General features: G+C 41.0%; 1 protein-coding gene across 2 annotated transcripts; it reads right to left on the bottom strand.

Annotated features, from left to right (window-relative positions):
• Window positions 1-322: 322 nt before the first annotated feature.
• On the bottom strand, window positions 323-13,449 carry LOC121396223. Of its 2 annotated transcripts, XM_041570982.1 has the most exons (7): window positions 13,129-13,319; window positions 10,015-10,176; window positions 8,329-8,515; window positions 6,015-6,163; window positions 3,437-3,543; window positions 1,656-1,766; window positions 323-538 (listed from the first exon to the last, which is right to left on the bottom strand). In XM_041570982.1, exons 1-7 carry the CDS (start codon window positions 13,204-13,206, stop codon window positions 520-522), a joined length of 813 nt encoding a protein of 270 aa, XP_041426916.1. In that variant the 5' UTR covers window positions 13,207-13,319; the 3' UTR covers window positions 323-519. The 2 variants fall into 2 exon arrangements, with proteins under 2 accessions (XP_041426916.1, XP_041426915.1); XM_041570981.1 differs by lacking the exon at window positions 8,329-8,515 and having other exon boundaries at window positions 13,129-13,449.
• Between the last annotated feature and the right edge of the window lie 830 nt (window positions 13,450-14,279).

Raw genomic sequence — 14,279 nt, 5'->3', positions numbered from 1 at the left:
ATTGCTGGCGGGATGGCACTCAGAGAGCTTTCCTCTTGACGCAACTTCGGGCGACTTTGGAAATCAAAGCGCTCAGAGTGCCATCCTGCCGACGATTTTGACTCTAGCCGGCAGGAAGGTTTTTCGGGGAGATATACTAATATGTAATTCTTTCCTATCATTAGATGCACCGCATGAATGAAACAGACCAGTGGCGTAGCCTAAACTGTCCCAATGTTCCATTCAGGAGTGTTGGAGACTGTGAAAATGTACTATACATGTTTGAACTGAAATATCCTGACATTGAAAACAAAACAGGCAATAAATAACAAGTCAAAATCAGTTTGCAGAATAAATAGCCCTGGGAATTCCAAATCAACACATCTTTGTACACTTGCATTGCTCATTTTATAGTGTACAATATTTACATTTCCATCTAATAGAGCAGCTTCCACACGTTTTCCATTTTTCTTAGCATCCTGTTTTTGTCTTTTCTCCACATCCTCTTGCTTTTCTTCTTCTTCTTCCTCTTCCACACCTTCACATATCATCATCTTTTCTAAAGACAATTAAATTGTATGGTTTATGGCTTGAACACAGAAAAATATAGACAGCCATCACAATATTAAACTTCAGATCACAGTACACTTTTGTCAATTTGCCTCCATCCAAATAGCACCGTCATTTAGTCAAGGAAGTATTCAAAGAATAAGTATATGTTCAAAAATGTAAATTTGCCAATGGGGACTCTGGAGAAAAGGAACACCATACTCACCAATGGCGACTATGAGATGCTTTCTTCTAAACTGATTGCTTAGTAGAGCTGTTTAATTACATTACAGTCTTTTCACTGGGGTATCAGAGATATTTTACTTCATCAGGGTGACAAATCTTATTAAAAAATCCTTTTCCTTGATATTGCAGGGGAATAGTTATGTTGGAATAGTTTTGTGCTATTTCTAAGTACAGCGAATGAGAAAACCTTGAGCTGTAGTTTATTTCACTGCTATGAAAAGATCTACAAACTGGTTCACCTGACCACATTACCTGTGTAGTGACAGCAATCGTATTAAAGTTATGTCGGACAAATAGAAGTGACAGTCACCCATTGATATCATCAGACGGGCAATACATGCAGAGATATTATCATTAGCGGACAGAAACCTTCGAACCTGTCCTTAACGTCATGAAAAATGTCGGGACGATCCACACACAGTCAGAAAATCGTCCGAAACTTCAATTCGTACTAATTTATCTTTCCATCTATTGCCAGCTTAAACCCTTTCCATTGATGAATGAATTATAATACAACAATGCCTCCTTCCACAATTTCTGTTGACAATCGGAGATCTCCATCATATAATGTGCTTTACATTCAGAGAGAACAGTGGCGGTATTGATTTCCAGCCGTGTGATAAAGCACCCCAGTGTGTCAGGGCCCTTAATGTCTGTGTACAACTAAAGAAAGATATAAATATCCAGTTCAGATTAAAATCTTCTAACGCCAATGGAATCCTGTGACACATTCATCCTTTCATTTAATCACATAACTCTCAAGCCATTGTAAAAGAGAGATCACCCTTGTGAATCACACAACTAATCTCTATTTGCCTAATCAATAAGATATAAATCACCAATGTTGCCATCAGTCATTAGTACAAATGAGGGCTGTTTACCTGCTTAAGAGAAAATTGCTAGACCACATAGATTCCCTCTTTGTATTCGGTCCAAGAACAATCATTGAGTTCCTTTCTTTTCTTTTCAAATCGCATTGTACAAGATCAGGCCTGAGGAAGATAATTGCAAAAATAATAACAGTTCTTGTTAACATGCCATTCAACTGTTTATAACACTTAAATAGGCAGCAATTCAAGAAGACAAGCAGACTTTTAGGCTAGGGCCAGAATCTGCTGCTCCGCTGCTTTGACTCTGCTCTATCTGCAACCGGATTGTTTCCACTCTGGTGCAGTCAGATGTAGAGGATTTCGGCACCGAAACATGACATTTTGTATTTTGCACTGAAATCCACCTGCAGCAGGGCTGCAGATTCTTTACTTGTGGAGAATCTGCTCAGAAGAGTATTTTGTAGCACAGACAATATTATATAGAGGATAATGTATAAACTAGTATAAAAGAATAATGTACCTTCTGTTTATATTTTACAAGTTATTCATGACTTTTTATTGCATGGACATATTCCCTTTGTGCATAGATTCCAGGGACAAAAGTCACTAACCCTCTTCACTGGATGCCAGCAATGGTTCCTTGATTTAGGGCATGGACACACATGCAGTTTTACAGCACGGTTTTCAAAAAAGCCGACCCCCTCTTAAATATGCAAAGCGGTTTCAAGCATAGGCAATGGCACACTAGGTTAGCGTATTTACAAGACGTGTTACTGCGCTGTAAAACTGCATGTGTGTCCATGCCCTAAATCAAGAGTAAAAAGCGAAAAAGAGCATAATCTGAAATTTTTAATATGTATTTAATTTCCGCTCTTCCTAGAGAAAGCCAATGCCAATACCTTACAGAAAGTCTGAACTTCATTTAATAAATTGAATTTCCTAGATTTCATTAACCACAAGCTGGATTTCTATTAATGACATGCACTTGTTGGGTAAAGTATTAATCAAATAGTCTTCTTGCCTTAAGATTGTTAAAGTATATCAGCATTAGGCAATTAAATATTTTGCACATGAAGATGTAACTTTCAACATGGATTAAAAAAGGTCTAATTAAGAGGCATATAAAAGTTGAATCAAGGTTTAAGGAAATGCAGTCAACAATTTTTAGTTTGGGTTTTGGTCACTCATAACAAGAAGAAAGCTACACTATTTATTCCTGGTGTAAAAATGACCTTTTAGATATGTTTAATTAAAAAAACAATTTGATTTCTTGAATAAGTAAATATTTTTATCTTTATTTATTTCAGTTTCAAACATTCAAAACAAGATACTGCACACCATATTTACTAGCAAGAAAGAAATGCAATTGTTATGTATTGTGAAAAAAACTGATTTATAAAAGCAGTGCACTTTTCTTGCCACACTTTATAGATAGAGAAGTAGTGAAATACAGGGTGCAAAGTTTACTTCCTCAGTTCAATCGCAGTTCAATCAGCCCTTAGCAGCCAATTAGCATTCAGCGCTGGTCTACAGCTTCAAAGCAAACATCTAATTGGTGGTTAACACGTTTTGCATGATATTATATTTTCCAGAATATCTCAGTATACTAGTAGTTAACTATAGTTGTCTCTAATGTCATGCACACTATTGATTTAGATGAGTATTACGTGGCATGAGCTCCAGCTTTCAAAACTTCTACCCCTCCAAACCACCTATATCTCCTGGGTTGGGGTGGGATGGGGGTGACAGAAGATACTGGCCTCTGGGGGCAGTCAGAAGAAATCTGGCCCAACATGCATTGTCCCAAAAGTGGGAATTAAAGAATAGTATACCTGTAGAGCTGAGGGCATGAACTTTTCAAAGATGCCGATATTCCCAACTTATTTCTGGTCTTTGTTTTCTTCAGAAGTTCCCTGACAATTCCGAATGGATGATCAAACTACAGAACATAAAAGGTAAAATTACTAGTTGTATTATGTAAATATTGTGCAGTACTATATGGCTCAGAATGTAGAACAATAATTGCTTATCAAGGAGACAGTATATTCATCTAAACTCATTAGCTCAGTGCTGCACATACTGTAGTAAAAAGACACCACACTCTACTACATAACTTCTAGTAGAATGTGACAGATATTACAATGACATCCTACCATGTAGCAGTACATGTGTGGCAGATATTAGAATCTAAGTTTTAACTAATTTGTTTTTGGACATTATTTTAAACTATTTATTAAAAGATAAGTTTTAACTGATACACATAAACTTTCGGATCCAATAGATGGGAAGGTGCAGTTATATGGGTCATCTTTCTCCTCTATATGGGATCACTTTACTGGACCCTGCACACCATCTTCTGTTTCTCCAATTGATGGATGGTGCTCCCATTTCTCTTTTTCCTACAGATATTAGAATCTCATCCCGCCCTACTAGCTGAACTTATGTGGCAGGTAGAATAACACTGCACACTGCTAAATCTATGACATCCACCCAGGTGGACCAATTACAATACAATTAGCACATATCTTTAACTTTTAAAAGTGTAAGGCAGGGGCCCCCAATCTTTTTTTTTAACTGTGAGCCACACTCAAATGTAAAAGAGTTGGGGAGCAACACAAGCATGAATAAAGGTTCCCTTATGTGGACTGGCAGTCTAAAGGACAATCTGTTTGGCAGTACATCTGTTTTATGCTACCAAAACTTGCCCCAATCAAAGTACCTGCTTTGAGGCCAACTGGGAACAACAGCCAATGTGTTGGAGAATACTGAATTATTTGATCTCATTGGCCATTGAAGTCTGAAAGGTGACTGTAACCCACTATATAGTACAGATTAAATGTTACCACCCTTTTACTGAATAATCATTTAATGATGGAGGGTTACTGATTATTAGCCTGAGTATTGAGCAACATACTGTAGCATTACGGTTTTAAACATTCCACCTACAGCCATGTTTCTTGACCTAGTGTCATGTCGGCACCCTATATCCAGAACCCAAGCTGAGCTGCTGGACCAGCACAAGCAGGGAATCGTCAGACAGGCCCGAATCAGGATATAGAGTGTAGGATATAGAGTGTAGAATAGTCAGTGGGCAGGCAAAGGTCAGGATTGGAGAGGATCAGAATAGTCAAAAAGGCAGGCAAGGATCAAAACCAGTAATAACAGATAGAATCAGACACCTAGGAACTTTACAAATAGAACCTAACAACGGGCAATGTGTAATTATACAAAGCGCCTTTAAATACTTTGAATTTCGCGCCGTTGCGCGATAACGTCATCACTCCAGCGTGAATGCGCCTATGAAACCCGGAAGTGCTCACCATAGAGGGGACCGGCACAGGAGAAGAAGGAGGGAGTGCGGCGGGCGTCCACGCCGAAGGAGCAGCGGTGGACCCCGCTGCCCACTAGACCACATAGAGTCCTTACACAAAGATATTGCTGGACTACACCTTCATTTAATACATTGATTCTTTGTTGAAGAAGTGACCCAAGGTAAACGATGAAGGCCCTACAGACTTGTTTAACCTAAAAGAAACTTTGAACCATCGCTACATTAGACTAAAAGGAACCCTATACCCCCAAAAATGAATATTTAAGCAACAGATAGTTTACATCATATTAAGTTTTATATTAAAGAATGTTACCAAACTGAAATATATATATAAGTAAATATTGCCCTTTTACATCTTTTCCCTTTAGCCCCCCATTTTATGATATTCTTTGTGCTACCTCAGAGATCACCTGACCAGAAATACTACAACTCTGACTGTAACAGGAAGAAGTGTGGGAATAAAAGACAGAACTTTGTCCAGTTATTGGCTCATGTGACCTAACTTGTATGGTTTGTTTGTGTGCACCATGAATCATAGGATCCCGGGGGGGGGCTTATTTTCTAATACCCAATAGCACATACTACTAATAAAGTATATTATTATGAAAATGGTTTATTTACATGAAGCAGGGTTTTACATATGAGCTGTTTCATGCAATTTATTTTTATAGAGACCTACATTGTTTGGGGGGTATAGTTTTCTTTTAAGTCTTACTTCTAACTGAAACCATAACAAGGGGTTTCTTGTTCCGGAGCTGCCTTGCAATTGCTCAAGGAGCCCTTATTTAAAAAATGTTATGGTTCAAGTGCCAGAGGTTCCATCTATGCAACCTGTACCATGTTATAGAAGTAGACACCAGTAATATCAAGTAGATATGAAGAAATGTATAGTACATGATTGCAAGCTCTTGTGGATATTTATTCTTTAACCCTTGTTTGTGTAATTATTGAAACACCCACTTTGTCATATAAATTATTTATGATGAAGATGATGGAAGTAAACATGGTGTGTCATGACCTCCATCTTCCTAGGTTGCCATGAAGCCAACAAAAATACTCTGCATATGCATTTTCTTTACCTTTCTAGTTTCCTGCTCTGGCAAAGCATAACAGTATGTCTTGTCCCACAATTTTTGAAAATCTCTTTCATCAAATTTCACTTTGTTGGCTGACTTCCTAAACCCGAGCAACGAAGGGCTTCTTCTTTCATTCATCTGCACATTCGATGCTGTAGCAAGAAATTCTCAAATTAGTAAAACATAATTAAGTGAAGCACTGGCATTGCTAGAGATACAAATTAATAAGTGTAATGATTCAGCAGCCTTTGAAACGTGCAGAGTATGTTATGAAGAAGAAAATTAATTTTAGGTTAAAAAAGCCATATTATTCTAAAGTTTGCACTTTGCTGTTATAAGAGATCCATTATGGTCAATTACAATGTCTGCCATGCAGTTTGCCATGTTTATTCACTTTGCACCTGCCTTCCATGTTAGATAAATGATCTCTGTGCGCTGTTGTGAAGCATCTACCCCCATGTAGACAACTCATTGCCCGTCCTCTAACTTGTTAGGGAGTACAGACTGGTTCAAACTGCCTTAGGACCCTGAACTTACAGGTTTGTCTTAGGACAAAAAAAATGAATTTGCATCTGCCCTTATTTTGCAAGCTGCTGCTTGCTCAAAGGCTTATCTGGAAACCCGAAAAGCTCCAAAATACAGGAAGGCCATTTCCCATAAGCAAATACTTTTTAATGATTTACCCGTTTCTCTGCAATAATAAAACAATACCTTGTAATAAACTGAATGAATCCATTTGGTTGCAAAACAATCCTATTGGATATATTGAGTATTTGAATGTTTTTAGTAGTTCAAAGATACTGTGATTTATTTTAGGGAAAACCCCCTTATCTGGATAACCCAGGTCCCAAGCATTAGGCATAATGAATAAATACCACACCTTGAACTACTGTCTTCGCGGAAGCAATTGTGCATAAACATGATCAAATTATATCAATGCATGCATTAAAACAGTTTCTGAATAAAGAGTTTAGCCCACTTATTTTTCCATTTTTGTCATTAAGATTGACAACTCTGGCCAGAGAATGCAGTGAAAATTGTTACTTTGTACATTTTATTGTGCTTAATTATTGAGCTTAAGACAAGCAATTTTATTGCTATAGAAATGTGCTAGTGTAAACCCATCTTAAGGTGGCCATACACTATAAAGGTGGCCATACATGGAGAGATCCGCTCGTTTGGCGGATCTCCCTCCAATATGCCCACCTTGAGGTGGGCAATATCGGGCTGATCCGATCGTGGGCCCTAGGGCCCAACGATCGGATCCTAACGATGCCCAAACGGGCGGTCAGATCGCGGGACCGCATCAACGAATAGATGCGGCCGCGATCCGACAGGATTTTCTGTCCCATCCGATCGAGATCTGGCCGACTTTCGGCCAGATCTCGATCGGTGAAGCCCGTCGGGGGGCCCCATACACGGGCCAATAAGCTGCCGACATGGTCTGTCGGCAGCTTTTATCAGCCCGTGTATGGCCACCTTAAGATCCGCTAGTTTGGCGAGCGGATCTTTTCCCCGATATGCCACTAACAGCAGGGCTATATCGGCCCTATGGCCAAACGATTGGATTACAACGAGCACAATGGCCTTAGACGGGTCGATCAGGAGAAAAAAATCAAACCTTCCCGAACGAAATTTTCTCCAGATATCGATTGGAAAGACCCGTCGGAATCCTCCATACACGGACAGATTAGCTGTAAAATTGGTCTAAACTACAGATATCTGCAGCATTATCTGCCTGTGTATGGCCACCTTTAAGGTGGTCATAGACTCCAAGATCTGCTCATTTGACGACATCGCCAAACGAGCGGATCTTTCCCCGATATGCCACTAAACTGCGTGGCAATATCGGGGGTAATTCGAACGTTCGGCCGTATGGCCGAACGATCGAATTACAATGCGCCAAGCGGCTCCGACGGGTCGGTCGGGTAAAAATCCAACCTTCCCGATCGATATCGTGGCCAGATATCGATCGGGAAGACCCGTCGGAAGCCCCCATACACGGGCAGATAAGCTGTCAAATCGGTCCAAACGACCGATATCGGCAGCTTCAGTGTCCTTTTGATCTGTTCCAGGCCCTTGACTGTATAAACAGCTCCATAAGAACTAATGACACCCTTTCTTTGCAATTTGTGTTTGCAAATAAGTTGCGTTGGACAACAGACGCTTGTATAAGTAAACTCAATACATGAATGAGTTGGCATCTGCTGTGGCCTATGGCATACACTCTGTTCATCCAGTAACATGTCTTAACTTCTATTGTTCTTCAGTGTTTTATTAAGATTTGTAAAAACAGAACTGTTGATAAGACACCAACCTTTGTAGCCAAACTTCTCTGAGTTGACACCGGTTTCTGGGATCATGAAAAGGTCAGAGTTATTTCCACTTTGTACAAACATACTGTGTGGCCGGTTCCTTCTCAAGGGAACTTGTTTCTTCATCTCTTGGTGGGAACTGAGGAAAACATTGGCTGCTCCACAGCAGCAGTGCTGTACAACATACTCCTACAAGAGGGGAGAGAGGAGCAATGTAACCCATAATATCTCTCTTCTTCTGTTCACTACTGTGATATCATGCTCACGTTTCTGGCATTCCAAAGTTAAGCTCCTTCTAATGGATTTCTTGTTCATATTAACCTACATATGCCTTTTGGGGGAGAGTGGGGTATTGATTGGTTATTTGACAGCCTTGTTACATTATTACAGAACTGACACAGCTTTGGGCTCTTAGATCTATAAAATTGTAAACACCTGTAAAATTGTCACATTAATGCCAACGACTGGTGTGCGTTTCTTGCTATTACTCTTATGTCCATATTGGTCATATTTATTAAAACAAGAACAACAAGAAGACTTTTGAAATTCCTTTCCCATGTCTAAAAAGCTAAACCAATTCTGTAATTCTCTAAAACAGGAAACAGATTTATAAAGTTCACATTTACAAAGCAAAACTATTTTTATAGCTAATGGTCAGTGATTTATAGCTGCGTAAAACTAAAGAAAAGAACGCTCCAGACCCACCTTCCACCATATGTCCTCCCTCACAAATCCTCTATATTTTGTATGCCATGATCTTCCCAAGTGCTCAGCCACCGGTGCCCCAACCATATCCAACATTTCTTATTCACAAACACGGCAGCTGACCGTTTAAATAAAAGCAGTCGTTTATTGCAGCAGGCTGCTGTACAACAAGGACTGGCGCGTTTCAGGCATGTTTCGGGACTTAATGCCTTAAACATAGGCTACTTAATCATGATCCTATGATTAAGGGCATAAAATGCATTAGGCCTTGTTGTCCAGCAACCTGCTACAATAAACTACTAATTTATAGTTGGCCACATAAGATTCAGCTTTCTGCATATCAGAAATATTGACTAATGGCACTTTCCCACTTTTTTTTTACTGTAAGTGGATTGGCCAAAATCATACATAAACTTGTTAGAGTTTGATAACGAGTTTGATGTGGTGGTCAGGCCCCTCACCCATCTTCCGGGTCTCTTTTATAGATCCGCGCGACCCACCCTGCTGATGACGTAAAAAAAGGGGCGGGCGATAGGCGCGCGTGTATAAAAACTCAACCCGGAAGTCGGAAACCGGCATTTGGAAGGTCCCGGAAAGGAGCGTGCGAGGTCGGCCCGAACCTGCCCGACCTGCGGGTGCTGCTGGTATCAGCCCAGCCCGCACATCACTAAGTTACATTTAAATGGTAGCAGCAACAATCTAATTTTAGTTTCCAAACAAGTCTGTTCTTGTATCTCTGAAGTATTATGTATCACTGGAAGCAAATTTTATGTTTTGAATACATTAGCTGAAGGGCAAGAGTGACAAAGATTGTGCACCACATTTGTCCCCAGGCCTCACATGACCCTCATGTCACACCATTAAATTTCTGATCTCCAGCAGTCCTATTGCTCAATTTCTCCCTCAAGGAATCCAGTTAGAAAGACATTTTCAAAAAATTCTACACTGTGGTAACGTCTAAAAGTTGTATAACATGATCTTACCTCTTTCATCTGTTTCATTCTGTCCTCTTTTTGCAAGGCAAAGACTTGCCTTTGCAGCTTGAGGTTGTGTTCCTGGAGCTGCCCAATTTTTTCTATGAGCTGACAGATGTGTTCCAAGTATCCAAGACCTGAGCCAAGGGCTTTTGATGCTCCTTGATTTACCTGTAACAGACAGATAATTAAAATTCTATTTCTACAGTGTAATATATCAAGCTTTTTAGGAGATTAACAGTTTCTTGCATGTATGTGCGTGTTTTAGCATAGGGGCATCATGGCGATCCAGCGCTAGTCTGGCTATTGCTAATAAGCTCCACTCTTAGATTCGTATCATGAGCAATAAGTATATTTTAAAATTGCATCAGTGGTCTAAATATAGGGGGAGCAAACCCACATTTCTGTTCGGCCAGTGATTTTCCCGTGCAGTGGTCTGATATAGTACACATTAAGACAGTGCTGGGCAATGCCGGCCTGGCGCCCCAGGCAACCTGGTTGGGCACGTAGAGCCCCGCCTCCCATGTGGCCGCGCAATGTGCAATGCACATGTGCTGCTGTGTGCAAACTAGGACACGCTGGTGGGTGAAAAACAGGTACAGACGGGCCTGCATTAGCACGCTTTGACATCATAGAGCGGCACCCGCTTAACCTTTTTCAGTGGAGGACTAAGGGTAGGCTGCTTATGAAGAACCTGGAACCACCCAAGTTTTGCAACCCAGGCATGTGCCTCTTCTGTCTACCCCTAGTTCCGGCCCTGCATTAAGAGGACAGATTCAAATAATGTAATATAAAATAATAATACAGTTATGACAAATATGTCCTATGGATCAGGGCAAAAAAAAAAACCACACACAAGGTGGGCTGTATCCAACTTGGAGGCCATGGTTTGGACAGTCCTATAGTAGAATGTTAAGTAGTAAAAGCTAATAACCTTGAGTATCCCTATCAGGAACACTAAAGAGACCAGTACTTCTACTAACAAGTACCTAGTAATGCTTAGTTAAATTGACATGCTTATTCCATTTACAAGTGAGTACATGTCCACACATGTATAATTTAACTCAGGGCTATTAGAACCCGAAAAATAACCATATTGAAAAAAGGACAGGAAGTGATTTCTCTCTAAAGAAAGTGCAGAATTTAGCAGCTTCAGTGACTCAGCTAAGTGACCTCTATCAGCATTTGTTCATCCCTTCCATCTGTGGAAGAACTCACGTTCATCTTGTCGACTAACCTTCCATGAGCTGCCTCTTCCTGCTGAGTGAACTCTTTATAAAAATAAATAGAGGGCGTTGTGCAGAGCACATCATGGTTATTCTTTTTGGTGGTGTTCATCTTTCTGTACAAAAGCAGGAAGCAACCCCAGCGCTTTCCCATAATGAGTATGATACAAAGGAAATGCCAGAATGCCGATTTTCCGTTCTGTTCCTTACAGGCTGGCCAGCGAAAAGATCACATTTCCAACAACAATACCTCATACCGAGCACAATAACTGCCTGGGATATACACTGTACTGTACCTGGAAGCGTTACTTGGGTTCCTGCCTTTGATCCAAAAAATCAATAAATTCTAAATTTATCCCAGCACATCACAATAACTTGACTGTAGCTCTAAAATGGTTATATGTCTGATTATTGGCCTATTCTGCAACACAGTGACTTACATGAATTCTTTTGGAGTAGGGGTTGTTTCTATGGACAGATTCCTTTACAGTTTAACTCTTTGGGCAGATTCATCAAAGTGTAACCCCACCGACCGTGCCCGAGACCCTAGGTGCTGCTCCCCGACCTACCCCATTGGCCCTGATAGCGACTGCGAGAAGAAAAAACAAGGTACAAACGCATGGAGGCACTGGTGGAGAGGGGCCCTGGACCCCCATTCCAAGGCTGATTCACTGCATAAACATTGCACAAATGCAGCAGAAGAAAGCAACCTATGATTCCCAGGTAAATGACATGCTTAAATGTTTCTTTGATCAACACGCACTGGTTTCCACATGTCTGCATATCCCAGTAAAATCCCATTGCCCACAACTCATGGTAATTGTTAGTGAGAATAAGTACTGTGGCTGAACACCTGGCTGCACGGCTGTTGGGTTTATATGCTGCAGGACACACGTAAGTAACCCTCTAACAATCAGGGCTAGCAGCTGGATTGTTTCAGCCAATGGAAATCCCTGACAAAGCATACTATCTGGGGTGTAAATTTACTAAGCAGCAAAAGTTCGGCAGCGACGGCTTTGCAGCCATCGCAACACTTCGCCAGACAAAAATTCGAGCAGTCTAGTCTGATACTAGAGGCAAATGGGGATTTTGAACGTTCCCTGATGCACTGAAAATCTGACCAGCAGTCAAATCCAGACCCCAACCTCCCATCCTCCGACCTAGTGAAAGGGTTGAAAACATTATGTTAGTCTACTTGTTAGTGAATAAAAAGAAATACATAAGCCACTGTAACTTTCATTTATTTTTAATTTAGCATTGAATTGACTTATCTCTTTGCTGATTGACATTTTTCTATGAGTGCTTCCAAATAAACTAAACCATATTTATAAATTGGGCTACATTCACTGTAATATCCTGTAAATGCAGAATTCTGCACGACCAGCACTATTAACGGAGGTGTTTTGAAAAGAAAAAAAATGTTCCCATGACAGTATCCTTTTAAACATCTCTGACGTATGGCTTTTGCAATGCCAATACAATATCAGAGTAGTCTAGAAAGACTTCAATGAAATCCTCTCTGTAGATTGCCCAAAATAGCCTTCTTTATAAAAGAGAGGCTAGAATGAATGGTTTAAAGGACATCAGATTACAATTTACAAGACGATTGAGCTGCCCCCATGGGCCAGCAGTGCTGATCAGACCACAGTGCCTGCAGCCAGGAGTCCTGGGCCTATCTCAGTCCCTGCAGCCAGGAGTCCTGGGCCTATCTCAGTGCCTGTAGCCAGGAGTCCTGGGCCTGTCTCAGTCCCTGCAGCCAGGGTTCGAGTGCACAGTTAAGTATCAGTGCCCATCTCACTGCAAAGCTTTGTCCCAGAAACAAGAAGGAATTGTATTGAACAGCAGACACATACTCCCTCCCTTGATCCCCGCACTTTCCTCTCACAGCAGCACCTACCTTTAGCAATCCCTTCCTTGCGCAATGTTGCCTCTCTCTGACATTTAAACTTTCTGACGCCACAATTCTGTGTAACATTCAAACGCTCTGCTCCTTCCTCTGGATGGGCCGCAAAAGCTCCATATTGATACTTTGAGGAAGTCGTGACATGTAGAGGGAGGGATAGAATGATGTCATGTGGGGGCGTGTCTACACGCTGATCTCCCTCTTGACTCACCACGTGACAACCCAGCGATGGAAACAAACGAGTTGTGCGTGCGTGGGCTGGATAGTCTCTGAGCCGTAGACGCTCAGTGCTCATATTAATTACCAGCTGAGAGGGAGGGCAGTGTTATTCCCCGTTTGTGTCATGATGAAGGGACTTGTACTGTGTGTATGTGTGCCTGAACATTACAGTGGGGAGATATTGCCCTCCAGCTGTGTTTTTTAGAACTACACATCCCAGCTGCTGTCAGTTGTTAAAAGGCCAGAGTAAAATAGTATATTATCAGTGATGCTGCTCATGTTCATCATACTTTTATGTCTGGGCAGGTCTGAATGAAGGGATTAAATTACTGGAAAACCTTTTCCCATAATCCCCCTGCACTCGCTTATCAGGACACAATGGTATAGGTATTTTCCAACTTCCATTCCACCCACTGCCACCGGTTGTTCTGAGGTAATATGAGATCTACAAAATTAAGTAAGGTTTGCCTTTAGTTCTCCTTTGTGGAACATTGAAGGAAACACCAATGTACTGCTCCAGCCTAATTTTTCTTTACATCTTGCCCCAATTATGATAGAAAATGAGGTCAGTATATTTTGTCTTTGTGGGTCTCCACATACTGTATACTTCAAAAACTTGAATTGTCTTTCTGCCAGCCAAAAAAAGCAATAACCCGTTCCCCCTATTCCTTAAGTATGTTATTCAAAGCACAGCCTGTTTGCTAGGCTACCTGGGATCCTAGCAACAAGATACCAGTTGACATCTCACAGTAGAACGCTCCAGAACAAATAGTTTAAAAACCCACAAAATATATAACACGATGACTAATTGAAAATACTCTTAAGGTGGCCATACACAGGGAGATCCGCTCGTTTGGCGACATCTCTCCCCCCCCCCCGATATGCCCGCACTGATGTAGTGATATCGAGCTGATCCGATCGTGGGC

Source organism: Xenopus laevis, chromosome 7S (genome assembly GCF_017654675.1).
Source record: "Xenopus laevis strain J_2021 chromosome 7S, Xenopus_laevis_v10.1, whole genome shotgun sequence".
Lineage (NCBI taxonomy): Eukaryota > Metazoa > Chordata > Amphibia > Anura > Pipidae > Xenopus > Xenopus laevis.
This window is presented reverse-complemented; position numbering and strand designations above follow the sequence as displayed.